Genomic DNA, 17,823 nt, shown 5'->3' on the forward strand with positions numbered 1-17,823 from the left:
GGAAAAGCGGTACAAAATGAATGAATGAATGAATGGTTAAAAGGTGGCGGTCGAGTGGTTAGCGCGCAGACCTCACAGCCAGGAGACCAGGGTTCAATTCCACCCTCGGAGTTTGCATGTTCTCCCCGTGCATGCGTGGGTTTTCTCCGGGTACTCCGGTTTCCTCCCACATTCCAAAAACATGCTAGGTTAATTAGCGACTCCAAATTGTCCATAGGTATGAATATGAGTGTGAATGGTTGTTTGTCTATATGTGCCCTGTGATTGGCTGGCGACCAGTCTAGGGTGTACCCCGCCTCTCGCCCGAAGACGGCTGGGATAGGCTCCAGCACCCCCGCGAACCTTGTGAGGAAAAGCGGTAGAAAATGAATGAATGAATGGTTAAAAGGTGGCTGCACGGTGGTCGAATGGTTAGCGCGCAGACCTCACAGCTAGGAGACCGGGGTTCAATTCCATCCTTGGCCATCTCTGTGTGGAGTTTGCATGTTCTCCCCGTGCATGTGTGGGTTTTCTCCGGGTACTCCGGTTTCCTCCCACATTCCAAAAACATGCTAGGTTAATTGGCCAAAATCTAAATTGTCCATAGGTATGAATGTGAGTGTGAATGGTTGTTTGTCTATATGTGCCCTGTGATTGGCTGGTGACCAGTCCAGGGTGTACCCCCGCCTCTTGCCCGAAGACAGCTGGGATAGGCTCCAGCACCCCGCGACCCTTGTGAGGATAAGCGGTAGAAAATGAACGAATGAATGGTTAAAAGGTCAGCTGCGGTAGGCTCCAGCTCAGGACAAGAAGACATCCAGTTAAAGGGGAACTGCACTTTTTGAGCAAATCATTCACAATCCTTATGTGAAACATGAACACATATTTATTTCCCTTCTCTGTGCATTATAACACAAAAAAATGAGTTAATATGAGCTAGCTAACAATGCACGTCATCGGGGAAACTGCTACTTTGACAAACAAAACAACGCAGTGGATACCAGCTCTCAACTTAGACTCAACCAAGACTCAGCAAGATGCTCGTTGATCATTTTGACCTTATGAGGTCATCAGGGAGCACACGTCTTGTGCTGACAGATACAGCTATTCCATCAGGCGGCATCCCAATGATAGCGAACATTGTCAGTAACTGTTTTTTGCGAGGAAAGACGTCTTAAATCATCACTGTACTTGTTCTTGCATGATCATGTATATAGACGATAGTCAAAATAGGTGTGTCCCAATGACGTACATTGTCAGCTAGCTCATATTAACTTGTTTTCTAGCATTGCAATGCAGAGAAAACTGAATAAAATACAGAATGTGTTCATGGTTCATATAAGGATTGGGAATGATAGGCAAAATTCCAACAAAGTGCAGCATCCCAATGAGAGCAAACATGGTCAGTATCTGTTTTGTGTGAGGAAAGACGTCTTAAATCATCAAAATACTGTAAGTATTAAGTGTTATCATCACTGTACTTGTTATTGCATGATCATGTATATAAACCATAGTCAAAATAGGTGTGTCCCAATGACGTACATTGTCAGCTAGCTCATATTAACTTGTTTTCTAGCATTGCAATGCAGAGAAAACTGAATAAAATACAGAATGTGTTCATGGTTCATATAAGGATTGGGAATGAAAATTCCAACAAAGTCACATGATTACATTTACACCATTCAATATGTAATAAAAAAGAGGAGCAAGAATCATATTTGATTTAATCCTCATTCCCGCCATGTGTTTTAACATGCTAACATGTGTTTTTTTTTAAAGCCCATGAAGCCCCTGAGGGCGGCGGCCACAACGTCCCAACCAATGCTGACCATTCAACAGATTGAGACCATTTTCTTCAAAGTCCCAGAGCTCCATGAGATCCATAAAGACTTCTATGATGCACTGCTTCCTCGTGTCCAAGACTGGAGTTACCAGCAGTGTGTGGGAGACCTCTTCCAGAGACTGGTACGATCTCTTTTTCAGATTTAGTCATTTTAATTTAAGTATCATTATTCTTGTGTCGGGAAATTACTAAGAGAGGGGAAAAAAACAAGCTCTGGCACATTAACAAAAATGTGTCAGTTTTTTTAGTATCTTGAGTGCTCTAAATAAAGTAATCCCTCGTTTATTAATTGCTTCCAGACCAGATTTGGGAATTTCCGCAAAGTAGGATTCCTTATTTCTACATAAAATATTTTCCCAAGAGCACAGAAAACCAGTTTACGACCTACAAAATACAGTTTTTTGCATTGTTAGAGACCTCTAAACATGAAATAACACCCCTAGAGTCAGCTTTACACTCATATTACCCAATATGGTAGACATAATAAAAACATTCATTCATTCATTTTCGACCGCTTATCCTCACTAGGGTCGCGGGGGTGCTGGAGCCTATCCCAGCTGTCTTTGGGCGAGAGGCGGTGTACACCCTGGACTGGTGGCCAGCCAATCACAGGGCACATATAGACAAACAACCATTCACACTCACATTCATACCTATGGACAATTTGGAGTCGCTAATTAACCTAGCATGTTTTTGGAATGTGGGAGGAAACCGGAGTACCCGGAGAAAACCCACGCATGCACGGGGAGAACATGCAAACTCCACACAGAGATGGCCGAGGGTGGGATTGAACCCTGGTCTCCTAGCTGTGAGGTCTGCGCGCTAACCACTCGACCGCTGTGCCGCCATTTACAACATTTAACACATAATTAAGACTTTTATTTCTGTTCTGTAAATGTGTTCCGTTGGCGTGGACAGGATGTAATGAGTTGAGTTTAGCTTGGTGTGAGTTCTGGCTACAACAAAATCCAATATTAGGGACTCGTTTTTGCCCGTTCAATTCAAACCTGCAATAAAAGCCTGTTGTTCCGGCAATCAACTCTGGTGCTTGTGTGTCTCACGAAACATTACAGTAACATTATTGACACCTAGTGACCTACATTGCATCTAAAATGGGTCGTCTTGTATTTTTGTATTTGAGTTAATTTACCCATTTTTATGCTTGAAAATGCTTAATTTAGGCAAAAAATAGGTCAAATTTGCTTAAATATGCAAATGTATGGACAAATAATTGGCTGTGTTCAGCCAAGGAACAGCTTGATTTAAGTATTTTTGAAAAATTATAATAGAGTGAGGCTGCACAGCAGACGAGTGGTTAGCGCTAGGAGACTAGGGTTCGATTCCCAGCTCGACATCTCTGTGTGGAGTTTGCATGTTCTCCCTGTGCGTGTGTGGGTTTTCTCCGGGTACTCCGGTTTCCTCCCAATATTACTATAATGTTCGGTAAGACACACAAACACCAGAACAAAAGTCTCTATTGCAGGTTTGAATGATCTCACAACAGTCAGTGGTTACCTTTGACTTTGACCTTTGACTCACGATATTTATATAGTAAGGTGGAGAAGTGGTTAGCGCCCAGACCTCACAGCTAGGAGACCAGGGTTCAATTCCACCCTCCGCCATCTCTGTGTGGAGTTTGCATGTTCTCCCCGTGCATGCGTGGGTTTTCTCCGAGTACTCCGGTTTCCTCCCACATTCCAAAAACATGCTAGGTTAATTAGCGACTCCAAATTGTCCATAGGTATGAATGTGAGTGTGAATGGTTGTTTGTCTATATGCGCCCTGTGATTGGCTGGCCACCAGTCCAGGGTGTACCCCGCCTCTCGCCCGAAGACAGCTGGGATAGGCTCCAGCACCCCCGCGACCCTTGTGAGGAAAAAGCAGTAGAAAATGAATGAATGAAAAATTATGATTGAGGCTGCACAGCAGACGAGTGGTTAGCGCTAGGAGACTAGGGTTCGATTCCCGGCTTGACATCTCTGTGTGGAGTTTGCATGTTCTCCCTGTGTTTCCTCCCACATTCCAAAAACATGAATCTTAGGTTCTCTGGTGACTCCAAATTGTCCATAGGTATGGATGTGAGTGTGAATGGTTGTTTGTCTATATAACAGTTATCTCAAAACAGGCTTTCCAGAGAAACAAAGGTTATAATCATTGTGTACATTTTGGAGTGCACACGTGAGCAGACTGTCTGGAGTCATCTCTCCGCCCCATAAAAGACTGGCCTCACCACATGACAAGCAGTAAAGGGGAACATAAATGCTCTATAGAAGGATGCCGGATAAGACCTTGTTCAGTGTTTGGAGAAAGATGAAAAAATTCATACGTGGATTATTTATAGACGTGTGACAAATCCATCAGTCTTCCTTGCTGGCTTTCGTTCCATTGGCTTTGGTGAATCAAGGCACTGAGCATACATGCATACGTACATGACACAGCAATTTCCAGTGGTTGTCATCTGCTGTTAAAGGAAAAGGAAGTATATTTTTATACGCTGTTTGACAAAAAAAGACAATTCACACTTCATCTATCTATAGTGTGATGAGACTGAACAGAAAGTATTAAGTATTGTCCACATACATACAGTATCTGCCACCTTACTGGCGTGACATGTCAAGATGCTGATTAGACAGCCCGAGGTGGCCACAGTAAAAGGCCACTCTAAAATGTTCAGTTTTACTGTTTTCATCCGGAATATAAAGGGCTCGTGCCAAAAATCAGTATTCAAATCAAAAAGATCCGCTGTGGCGACTTTGTAATCTGGAAAAAGGCGAAAGACACAAATAAACAATGCTTATGTTGCTGTAGTCATTTCACATTGCTTAGCATTCATGAGGAAGTTAACAGTACTGCAACACGTCGATATAAATTGGCCTATATTTCATAGAAAGCTATGTATGTTGACGATGACCAAAGCGGGCAGTTCGGGTAGGCAGGTGAGACAGACAATTACATAGCATAGCATAGCATAGCATAGCATAGCATAGCATGACATAACATAACATAAAATATAACATAAACCATAACATAACATAAACCATAACATAACATAAACCATAACATAAACCATAACATAAACCATAACATAACATAACATAAAACATAACATAAAATGTAACATAAAACATAACATAAAACATAACATAAAACATAACATAAAACATAACATAAAACTATAGTTAATGTATTTTATGTATTACATATAACATATGTATAGCATAAAACATAACCTAACATAACATAACACATAACATAGCATAAAACATAACCTAACATAACATAAAACATAAAATAAACTAACATAACATAAAACATAACATAAAACTATAGTAAATGTATTTTATGTATTACATATAACATATGTATAGCATAAAACATAACCTAACATAACATAAAACATAAAATAAACTAACATAACATAAAACATAACATAAAACTTAACATAAAACATAACATTAAACTATATTAACTATATTTTCTGTATTACATATAACATATGTATAACATAAAACATAACATAAAACATAACATTAAACTATATTAAATGTATTTTCTGTATTACATATAACATATGTATAACATAAAACATAACCTAACATAACATAAAACATAACATAACCTAACATAACATTAAACATAACATAAAACATAACATGAAACATAACATGAAACAACATTAAACATAACATAAAACATAACATGAAACATAACACTAAACATAAAACATAACCTAACATAACATAAAACATAAAATAACCTAACATAAGATAAAACATAAGATAAAACATAAGATAAAACATAAGATAAAACATAACATAAAACATAACATAAAACATAACATAAAACATAACATAACATAAAACATAACATAACTAACATAAAACATAACATACACACAAAACAACATAAAACAACATAAAACAACATAAAACAACATAAAACATAAAACATAACATATAACATAACGTAAAACACAACATAAAACATAACATAAAACATAACATGACATAACATAAAACATAACATAACATAACATAACATACATATTAATATTTGTCCATTAACTATATTAAATGTATTTTCTGTATTATTCCAAAAATCACTTTCTTTCCCTATTATGCTTTTTCCACTTTTCTGACCTATAAATGTAGTTAGAATGTTGTATTCTCGTGTTAAACCATGACAAAGTTTCAGATAATGAGGTTTATACAGATACTAATTGGTAAGAACTATAGCTGCACGAGAACATATTTTACACACTACGTCATGTCTTGTGTCAAGAAATTAGAAGCCACACACTGCATCAATGAATAGAAGCCTCTCACCTACGTATATACTTAGTTAAATCCAGTAACTATGTTTTGGTCCGGATCTTGATTAGTATTCTTATCATGCCCTGCAGGCCAGCCAGCTGGGAGTGTACCGGGCCTTCGTGGATAACTATAAGGTTGCTGTGGAGACAGCAGACAAGTGCTGCCAGGCAAACATGCATTTTGCCCAGATATCCGAGGTATGTAATCACGCTACACGCAGCAGGCAACTGCAGCAGTCGAGCGTTTGATGCGGTGCAGCTGCTAGGGACAAGTGATGACGGAGCACTTTTTTTTTAACGGTCCGTAATCCGACGGTGTTGTAAAGAGAGACAAAGCTCTTTGATTGTTTTAATTGTGCTTATGGAGGCACTCAACTCGGATTTAATGTACTTATTTTTTGTCTTGCCAGAATCTCAAGGTCAAAAGCACGAAAGACTGCAAAGATCAATCCTCTAAGAAATCACTAGAGAGTGAGTATTAAGTGCAGGAATGACATGTTGACATGTTCATTATTTGCAGTTATGAGCTAACTCCTCCATCTCTTCAGCTCTTCTCTACAAGCCGATTGACAGAGTGACCCGCAGCACACTCGTCCTGCATGTAAGTCCGCCTGCAAAGTCGTATTGCATAGTCCTATCTGAAATTGCCTTCATTTTTTTTCCCATTCTAGGATTTACTGAAGCATACGCCCTGCAGCCACCCCGACTATCCACTGTTACAGGACGCCCTGCGCATCTCGCAGAACTTCCTGTCCAGCATTAATGAAGAAATCACCCCTCGCAGGCAGTCCATGACAGTCAAGAAGGGAGAGGTTAGTGAAACATTAAATGGCAATCTTAAGTCTAAGTCAACGCATCAAGTCCTGGTCCGCCATCTTGTTATGCTGCCAATGTCAACATACATGGTCATACATCAACGCTTTTGTTGATGTAAAATTTGAGAGCCAAATGTATCTATGATAAATAAATGTAAAAATATCCACAAATTCAAAGTAAAGCATGACATTATTAACATCACGTAGTGATTTTTATATCTGAAAACGCTTCATTTACACCCTGGACTGGTGGCCAGCCAATCACAGGGCACATATAGACAAACAACCATTCACACTCACATTCATACCTATGGACAATTTGGAGTCGCTAATTAACCTAGCATGTTTTTGGAATGTGGGAGGAAACCGGAGTACCCGGAGAAAACCCACGCATGCACGGGGAGAACTTGCAAACGCCACACAGAGATGGCCGAGGGTGGAATTGAACCCTGGTCTCCTAGCTGTGAGGTCTGCACGCTAACCACTTCAGACACTGAACAGCATTATTGATTCATTAACATATTTTTGAAAACTTGTCATAGCGTGATGCCACGAAATTCCGAAAATTAAAAAAATTACTAGGCGCACACAGAGAGGAACACCATGTCAACAAACTTCCATAATTATAATAAAATATATAATAATAATTAGAATTGTAAAAATAAATAATTAAATAAAAATAATAATTATAATAACAAAAAAGGCTCTTGGGGCTTATGGGTTTATTTACCAACAGTAAATTTATATTCGGTAATGCCCTTTCACTGTGATATGTAGTATTCTACACTGGTCACTGGGTGTCAGTAATCTTACTATAATGTTCGGTAAGACACACAAGCACCAGAGCAAAAGCCTTTATTGCAGGTTTGAATGATCTCACAACAGTCCCAATCGCAAACACTGGTTACCTTTGACTTATCACAGTATTTATATAGTAAGGTGGTCAAGTGGTTAGCGCGCAGACCTCACAGCGAGGAGACCGGGGTTCAATTCCACCCTCATCCATCTCTGTGTGGAGTTTGCACGTTCTCTCCGTGCATGTGTGGGTTTTCTCCGGGTACTCCGGTTTCCTCCCATATTCCAAAAACATGCTAGGTTAATTAGCGACTCCAAATTGTCCATAGGTATGAATGTGAGTGTGAATGGTTGTTTGTCTACTATATGTGCCCTGTGATTGGCTGGCGACTAGTCCACGGTGTACCCCGCCTCTCGCCCGAAGACGGCTGGGATAGGCTCCAGCACCCCCAGGTGCAGTATAGTATACATACATACATGTATAGTATATCTACTGTAGTATCAAGTTGGTAAGGCTGTAAGTGGTAATCTGATGTTTCTTTATTGTGCAGCGGCACAAAATAACAACCGCTACAGTTTGTTCTGTTTTTGCACACCATGTTCCTTTTTCCCCAGAGCAAATTCAATGGAGTGGAAAGTGTGCTGGTGCAAACACAAATACCTGACGCCCACTCCTTTTCTTACTTAACTGACTTCCATTCTGGCTTTTTGTGCCTCCCTGCAGTGACTCAGGCTTGGGCTCTGACTTTTAAAGTTGTCAAACGTTCAGAGCAACATGGAAATATGTTAGATATGTTTTGCAAACTGCAAACCATAAACGACACCAGCAGCCAAGAAGTGTTGCTTTTAGCTGAATGCTAATGTCAGCATGACATTTATGCTGAATCTAGTTGTTCCTCCATAATATTAACCTCCTCCAGGATTTTTTTTAAGGATTCTTTACCACTGTGTGACACAGGACCATTTTAAGCATATGTGCCAAACCATTTAGCCTAACTAGCGTCTATCTATCTAACGTCAACATGCTAGCATTTTTTTTCAATTTTCATGGGTAGACACATATGTATATAAACACTTACCACTGTCATGTTTGGTGTTAGCATGCAAACCCTAGCATGTTAACATTGCGAACATTATTATTATTAATATTAGCATAGTAACATTTTTAGCTTTTATCATAGGTAAACACTCATATGAACACTTATCACTTACTACGCATTTGTGCCAAACCATTTAGCCTCCCTGGTACATTGTGCCATTATGCAATGCTTAAGCATGCTAACATTAGCATGTTTGCATTGCTAGCATGCTAACATCAGAATACTAGCATTTTTTGCTATATTCTTGGGTAGACACATATGTAAACACTTACTACTGTCATATTTGGTGTTAGCATGCAAACCTTAGCATGTTAACATTGCTAACATGCCAATATTAGCATAGTAACATTTTTAGCTTTTAACATAGGTAAACACTTATATGAACACTTATCACTTATTACGCATTTGTACCAAACCATTTAGCCTCCCTGGCATCATGCAATACTTAAGCTTGCTAACATTAGCATGTTTGCATTGCTAGCATGCTTACATCAGAACACTAGCATTTTTTGCTATATTCATGGGTAGACACATATATAAACACTTACCACTGTCATGTTTGGTGTTAGCATGCAAACCTTAGCATGTTAACATTGCTAACGTGCCAATATTAGCATAGTAACACTTTTAGCTTTGTTCATGGGTAAACACTCATATGAGCACTTATCACTTACTACGCATCTGTGCCAAACCATTTAGCCTCCCTGGCATCATGCAATGCTTAAGCATGCTAACATTAGCATGTTTGCATTGCTAGCATGCTAACATCAGAATACTAGCATTTTTTTGCTATATTCATGGGTAGACACATATATAAACACATTACTATTGTCACGTTTGGTGTTAGCATGCAAACCTTAGCATGTTAACATTGCTAACATGCCAATATTAGCATAGTAACATTTTTAGCTTTTAACATAGGTAAACACTTATATGAACAATTATCACTTACTACAGCATTTGTGCCAAACCATTTAGCCTCCCTGGCATCATGCAATGCTTAAGCATGCTAACATTAGCATGTTTGCATTGCTAGCATGCTAACATCAGATATACGTGATATGACCATACAGTCATTAAACAAAAATTAAACTACATTTTTTTGCATTTTTAGAGGTAGGCACTTATATAAACATTTACTACGCTAACTGTTTGCATGCTAATTTTTGCTTGTTAGCATTCCTTAAGTCATTCAAGCCCTTCCATGGTATTTTTTCATGGTAATCTAAGTAATCTAAATTCAAGTAATCTAAATATGTAGATAAAATAAATGTAGGACTTGCCACGTGTGGCAATGCCACATTCAAAGGATTATGCTTTTGGTTTAATATAATTGAAAAATGCTTTAAAAGGTTACACTGAAGTACGTTCCACCGTATTCATGCTGTCGACGGTAAAAGCTCATTGCACACGGTGCATGAAAGCGCCAATAAAACCCGGTCGCTGACTCATTCTGGCCCATCTGCTGAAGTCGTGAAGGAAGCGGTAGAAAAGGAAGCTTGTGACTAACCAGTGCGAACGCCGGAGGCGAGGGTCTCTGAATTGCTAATGAGGAAGACCTGCTGAGTAACTAACAGAGCTGACTCCCATCCTTCCTGACTTCACTGTCAATGCTGTGGAAGGGGGTCACCTCCACAAAGTCTGACCAGCCCAGTTTCTGTAGCAATGATTAAAAAAAGACAATAATTACTGGTAGAAAGGCCATAGTTTTTGCATGTTTATGTTGTTTTGTTACATCAGGGGTCTCAAACTCAATTTACCTGGGGGCCACTGGAGCTAGGGTCTGGGTGAGACTGGGCTGCATCAGGTTTTCCAAAAAAAAAAAAAAAAAACGCATTTATTAAAAACAGAAAAATTAATAAACTTTGCTTTGGTTCCGATTTTCTACAATAAAAGCTCTGATAAAACATTCCACTGTTCTCAAATATCTTACTTTTTATTTTTCTACACAAAATAAGATGAAAAATAAATAAACAAATCAAGAATAAAGAAAATCAATCAATCAGTAATAAATAAATATAATAATAATAATAATAATAATAATAAAATAAATAAAAATAATAAAAACTTAAGAAACCACATATAGTTGGTGGGTAGACAAATTATTTTTTTCAGATTAAAATGAACAAAGCATTATTAGAGCCCTGTAGACATGACAAAACACGACTATAGTCACATTTATACTCTTTTTATTTACAACATATTGCGCAACTGCAGGGTCTTGAGACACATGCTAACTCGCAAACTAGAGAGCTAGCAACCTAAACGGTAGCCTTCAAGTTATTTCCTTTAAACTTAAATAGCCAAAAACTTACCACTTCCACATGGATAGGGAGGATAACTATTAACAGTTATTTAACCTTTAACATGAACATGAATCAAACGTAATAATTTTTTCTGGGTACATGATACCATACAGCATCCATATCAAACTTGCGCGGGCCGCACTAACATTAAACTTTCATATCAAGGCGGGGGCCTCAAAGTAGTGTCCTGCGGGCCACATTTGGCCCGCGGGCCGCGTGTTTGAGACCCCTGATTTAAACTTAAATAGCCAAAAACCTACCACTTCCACACGGATAGGGAGGATAACTATTAACAGTTATTTAACCTTTAACATGAACATTAATCAAACGTAATAATTTTTTCTGGGTACATGATACCATACAGCATTTATATCAAACTTGCGCGGGCCGCACTAAAAATTAAACTTTCATATCAAGGCGGGGGCCTCAAACTAGTGTCCTGCGGGCCACATTTGGCCCGCGGGCCGTGTGTTTCGGACCCCTGTGTTACATGATGTGTCGCGGAACAGCTTTTAATGACGTTAATATGTCTGCGTGGCGTGTTAGTGTCCGTGTTTATTTGATGACAAATTAATTCATGCTAATTTATGCGCATCAAAAAAAGGATGTGATCATCTTCTCTCTGGAAAACAAACTCCAGGCTTGTACCAATGCTGAATCTTTAATCAGTTTGTCCTTATAATTTGATGTTGTTGGAAGACTTTGGTTTATCGCAGTTAGAGAAGATGTAATGCGCTTTTAATGTGAAGGCCCGAAGTACAAATAGCATTGCATTACCCAATCTCTTCATAGATACATATTTTTAAAAGTGGGTGCACAAACAGCTGCTTTTTTCCATTGGATTATTGAGCAGTTGCCGTCCTGTTTGTGTCATGAAAGCAATAAGCGGATGTAATCTTTCTGAAACCAGGACACCGTCGGACATATTGGAGTGCCGCTCAACCACCGCTCAACAAGCATGTGCTACATGGATTTCCTTGTTTTGGCCGTGCCGCCGTGTTTGGCAACAAAGTTTCACATTGGGATGTGTCACAATGTAAACAGCCTCCACCCTCGGGTCAAAGGCCCGAGCACAAACAGCCACTCAGGAGTTGGAAACACTGGTTTTATTTTTATCCAGTTTGGAGTTAAGATGCAGTTTTAAAGCTTATTAAATCCTACCCCTCCATTTGGTACTTTTACAATCAGTAACTGTTACATTTGTTCACTTCCTGCTTTCCTAATATAGTTTAAGGTGTTTTTTTTAATTATTATTTATGTTTTTATTTTTTTGTAACTTACATGTCCAAAAGGAGTAGGAAAAAGCAAAGCTTATTAAATCCTACCCCTCCATCTGGTACTTTTACAATCAGTAACTGTTACATTTGTTCACTTCCTGCTTTCCTAATATAGTTTAAGTTTTTTTTTTTAATTATTATTTATGTTTTTATTTTTTTGTCACTTACATGTCCAAAAGGAGTAGGAAGAAGCAAAGCTTATTAAATCCTACCCCTCCATCTGGTTCTTTTACAATCAGTAACTGTTACATTTGTTCACTTCCTGCTTTCCTAATATAGTTAAAGGTTTTTTTTTTTAAATTATTATTTATGTTTTTATTTTTTTGTCACTTACATGTCCAAAAGGAGTAGGAAGAAGCAAAGCTTATTAAATCCTACCCCTCCATCTGGTACTTTTACAATCAGTAACTGTTACATTTGTTCACTTCCTGCTTTCCTAATATAGGTTAAGGTGTTTTGTTTTTTTTTTTTGAATTTTTTAAATTTTGTAATTTTTTGTCCCGTACCGAAGTACGATGTGATATGACCATACAATGACAAAGGTAACCAGTGCTTGCGATTGGGACTGTTGTGAGATCATTCAAACCTGCAATAAAGACTTTTGTTCTGGTGCTTGTGTGTCTTACCAAACATTATAGTAAGATTACTGACACCCGGTGACCAGTGTAGAATACTACATATCACAACCTCAAAGTGAAGGGGCAAACACACTAGTTTGAGGCCCCCGCCTTGATATGAACGTTTAATGTTAGTTCGGCCCGCACAAGTTTGATATGGATGCTGTATGGTATCATGTACCCAGAAAAAATGATTACGTTTGATTAATGTTCATGTTAAAGGTTCAATAACTGTTAATAGTTATCCTCCCTATCCGTGTGGAAGTGGTAAGTTTTTGGCTATTTAAGTTTAAAGGAAATAACTTGAAGGCTACCGTTTAGGTCGCTAGCTCTCTAGTTTGCGAGTTAGCATGTGTCTCAAGACCCTGCAGTTGCGCAATATGTTGTAAATAAAAAGAGTATAAATGTGACTATAGTCGTGTTTTGTCATGTCTACAGGGCTCTAATAATGCTTTGTTCATTTTAATCTGAAAAAAATAATTTGTCTACCCACCAACTATATGTGGTTTCTTAAGTTTTTATTATTTGCCGTTTTATTATTATTATTATATTTATTTATTACTGATTGATTGATTTTCTTTATTCTTGATTTGTTTATTTATTTTTCATCTTATTTTGTGTAGAAAAATAAAAAGTAAGATATTTGAGAACAGTGGAATGTTTTATCAGAGCTTTTATTGTAGAAAATTGGAAAATTTTTAATTTTTTAATGTTTTTAATAAATGCGTTTTTGTGGGGGGGTTTTTTGGAAAACCTGATGTGGCCCAGTCTCACTCAGACCCGAGCACCAGTGGCCCCCAAGTAAATTGAGTTTGAGGTCCCTGGGTTATAGCATGCAATTATTATATGCGGTTCCAGTCCCCATAACGACCTTGTCATTTCCTTTGTGTAGAATCGTCAACTTCTGAGAGACCGCTTCATGGTAGAACTGGTTGAAGGTTCCAGGAAACTCCGTCACGTCTTCCTCTTTACCGACCTTCTGCTGTGCACCAAGCTGAAAAAACAGGCTGTAGGGTGAGTCAGGGTCAATATTACGTTTGTTTATAAATGTTACATAAAGTACAGCAGTTCATTTTCATTGAGAATTGAAACCGTTGGTACTTTCCTTTTAGGCTCAGAGTCAAAAAAGTACTCAAAAAGTATATAATGAACACATTTCTGAAGAAGTATATGAATGTGCACATCTTGTCCTAAAACAGCAAAGGACAACAGTATGACTGCAAGTGGTACATTCCTCTGGCTGACCTCACCTTCCAAACCATCGAGGACTCCGAGTCGACTCCGATCCCTCTGGTGCAGGACGAGGAAATCGATGCCCTCAAGATCAAAATATCCCAGATCAAGAACGAGATCCAAAGAGAGAAGGTGAGGATGAGGAGAGACGGAATCTAGACACTAAAAGCACGACAAAAAGACATTCACCTCGCATCTATTTATCTTCAGAGAACCACCAAAGGACCCAAAGCGGTGGAGCGACTAAGGAAGAAGTTATCCGAGCAGGAGTCTCTGCTTCTTCTCATGTCACCCAGCATGGCTTTCAGGGTGGCTAACAGAAACGGCAAGGTGAGTTTTCATGGACTGCCGCCCAGAATCTTGTCTCATGGTAGTACATACAATGTTTTTATCTGGCTTTTTTTACTGGGAGTACGAACAAAAACAAGGATTAAGGATGAAATACACAATATTACGACAAAAAGAGAGCCTGGAGATCGGCTCGGATGATTAATCGATGGTAGCATGTAGTGCAAGTGCCAATGGGAACTGGTTTCCAGTCGCATGATCTACAGGTGCAGGTGGTCCTTGGTTTTATAATGATAAAAATAAAATATAAATTAGATAAAAATGTAATTTTGGTCCCGAAACATGAAACTTGCTCGAGAACTAATTACAGCATGCATCGGTGGAATAATTAATTGAACGATTATCCAATGAATCGACTACTGTTTTGGTATTTTTACTTTGTTTTTGTTTTTTTATTTAAGAATGTAAATGTCTTCTGCTTTCAGTATCTCAAATTAGATTTTTAGAAAAAAATGTCCTTAGTCATCCATGAAATCAGACCTATATTTGTGGCAAAACAAGATATTAACTCAATTAATTGAAACAACAAGCTTTGGATTAATCAAGAAGAAAAATAACCGTTAATTGCAGCCTTACTATGTGAGTGTGAATGGTTGTTTGTCTATATGTGCCCTGTGATTGGCTGACGACCAGTCCAGGGTGTACCCCGCCTCTCGCCCGAAGACAGCTGGGATAGGCTCCAGCACCCCATGCCACCCTTGTGAGGATAAGCGGTAGAAAATGAATGAATGAATGTTTTGGTATTTTGACTTTGTTTTTGTTCTTTTATTTAAGAATGTAAATGTCTTCTGATTTCAGTATCTCAAATTAGATTTTGTTTTAAATTTCCTTAGCCATCCATGAAATTAGAGCTATTATATTTGTGGCAAAACAAGATAGTAACTAAATTAATTGAAACAGCAAACTTTGGATTAATCAATCATAAAAAATAACCGTTAGTTGCAGCCCTACTATGTGAGTGTGAATGGTTGTTTGTCTATGTGTGTCCTGTGATTGGCTGGCCACCAGTCCGGGGTGTACCCCGCCTCTCGCCTGAAGACAGCTGGGATAGGCTCCAGCACCCCCACGACCCTCGTGAGGAAAAAGCGGTAGAAAATGAATGAATGATTGAATTAATGAATGAATGTCTTCTGATTTCAGTATCTCAAATTTGATTAAAAAAATAATAATTCTTAGTCATCCATGAAATCAGACCTATTATATTTGTGGCAAAACAAGATATTAACTCAATTAATTGAAACAGCAAACTTTGGATTAATCAATCATAAAAAATAACCGTTAGTTGCAGCCCTACTATGTGAGTGTGAATGGTTGTTTGTCTATATGTGCCCTGTGATTGGCTGGCGACCAGTCCAGGGTGTACCCTGCCTCTCGCCCGAAGACAGCTGGGATAGGCTCCAGCACCCCATGCCACCCTTGTGAGGAAAAGCGGTAGAAAATGAATGAATGAATGTTTTGGTATTTTGACTTTGTTTTTGTTTTTTTTATTCAAGAATGTAAATGTCTTCTGATTTCAGTATCTCAAATTTGATTTAAAAAAAATCCTTAGTCATCCGTGAAATCAGACCTATTATATTTGTAGCAAAACAAGATATTAACTCAATTAATTGAAACAACAAGCTTTGGATTAATCAAGAAGAAAAATAACCGTTAGTTGCAGCCCTACTATGTGAGTGTGAATGGTTGTTTGTCTATATGTGTCCTGTGATTGGCTGGCCACCAGTCCAGGGTGTACCCCGCCTCTCGCCCGAAGACAGCTGGGATAGGCTCCAGCACCCCATGCCACCCTTGTGAGGAAAAGCGGTAGAAAATGAATGAATGAATGAATGAATGAATGCAGCCCCCAGTCAGTGCGCCAAAGAAAAGGAAAGCCATCTCCCATGGAAGTGAAAATGAACATCCTAAAAATCTCAGAGAGAGGAGACAGTCCCACTAATATTGGCTGCTCTTTTTTCTTCCCAACTACTCGTCTGTTGAGGATAGTGATTATTGAATGCTGAAGTAATTTCCATTTAATTTTGTTCTTGTACTTGATTACTGTAATTTGTCATGCGTTCTTTTTACAGTGTGAGTCAATTAAGGGTTAATGTAGGTATAAGTTCCGATGTGTCTTAATCTTGACTTAGATTCACAGAACCCGAGTACCGCCTCTATGTTCATACAAGGGTTTTCATTAAAACCCATTTAAACCATTTGAAACCACCCAAGTTTATGGAATACTGCCTAAAGGCGATGCTGCCCTCTGCTGTTTAAAGCTTGTCATTACAGTAGTCAATTATAAATCTGTAAAAAAAATCTATTTGTGTCATCCAGGGCTTCACCTTTCTCATCTCCTCTGACTACGAACGTGCTGAATGGAGGGAGATCATTCGTGAACAGCAAAAGAAATGTAAGTCATCTCACGTAATCAAAATATGTAACTGTACAAAACGTACACTTGGAACTCTATGGTAATGGTAATGGTTTGATTTCATTTGAACATGCATCAGATTACAATTGAATGCATCACATAATCAGTTCACAGTTCCACATGTCCAAAAGGAGTAGGAAGAAGCAAAGCTTATTAAATCCTACCCCTCCATCTGGTACTTTTACAATCAGTAACTGTTATATTTGTTCACTTCCTGCGTTCCTAATATAGTTGAAGTTTTTATTATTTTTTAATTTTTTGTCCCGTACCGAAGTACAAGGTGATATGAGCATCCAAAGACATAATGGGTACCATAGTAAGTGTCAATATAGTGATATATATAGCACATCATGACTGGTTCAAGACTCTTAACTGTTACATTTGTTCACTTCCTGCTTTCTGAATTTAATTTAATTTAATTTAATTTAATTTAATTTAATTTAATTTAATTTAATTTAATTTAATTTAATTTAATTTAATTTAATTTAATTTAATTTAATTTAATTTAATTTAATTTAATTTAATTTAATTTAACGTACCGAAGTATGAGGTGATATGACCATACGATGACATTATGTGTACCATAGTAAGTGTCAATATAGTGATATATATATCGCACATCATGACTGGTTCAAGACTCTTAACTGTTATATTTGTTCACTTCCTGCTTTCTTAATTTAATTTAATTTAATTTAATTTAATTTAATTTAATTTAATTTAATTTAATTTAATTTAATTTAATTTAATTTAATTTAATTTAATTTAATTTAATTTAATTTAATTTAATT

General features: G+C 37.8%; 1 protein-coding gene across 1 annotated transcript in view; it reads left to right on the forward strand.

Moving 5' to 3' along the window:
• Positions 1-17,823, forward strand: part of si:dkey-91m11.5 (PH_BCR_vertebrate and RhoGAP_Bcr domain-containing protein) — a 64,452-nt gene that overhangs the window by 28,682 nt on the left and 17,947 nt on the right. Inside the window, exons 4-12 of the mRNA XM_058069993.1 lie at positions 1,759-1,944; positions 6,225-6,332; positions 6,545-6,605; positions 6,683-6,735; positions 6,806-6,946; positions 13,937-14,058; positions 14,244-14,409; positions 14,488-14,607; positions 16,939-17,014. Coding sequence (XP_057925976.1) covers positions 1,759-1,944; positions 6,225-6,332; positions 6,545-6,605; positions 6,683-6,735; positions 6,806-6,946; positions 13,937-14,058; positions 14,244-14,409; positions 14,488-14,607; positions 16,939-17,014 — 1,033 coding nt within the window. The remainder of the gene's footprint in view (positions 1-1,758; positions 1,945-6,224; positions 6,333-6,544; positions 6,606-6,682; positions 6,736-6,805; positions 6,947-13,936; positions 14,059-14,243; positions 14,410-14,487; positions 14,608-16,938; positions 17,015-17,823) is intronic.

The sequence above is a fragment of the Doryrhamphus excisus genome, chromosome 4 (assembly GCF_030265055.1).
Source record: "Doryrhamphus excisus isolate RoL2022-K1 chromosome 4, RoL_Dexc_1.0, whole genome shotgun sequence".
NCBI lineage: Eukaryota > Metazoa > Chordata > Actinopteri > Syngnathiformes > Syngnathidae > Doryrhamphus > Doryrhamphus excisus.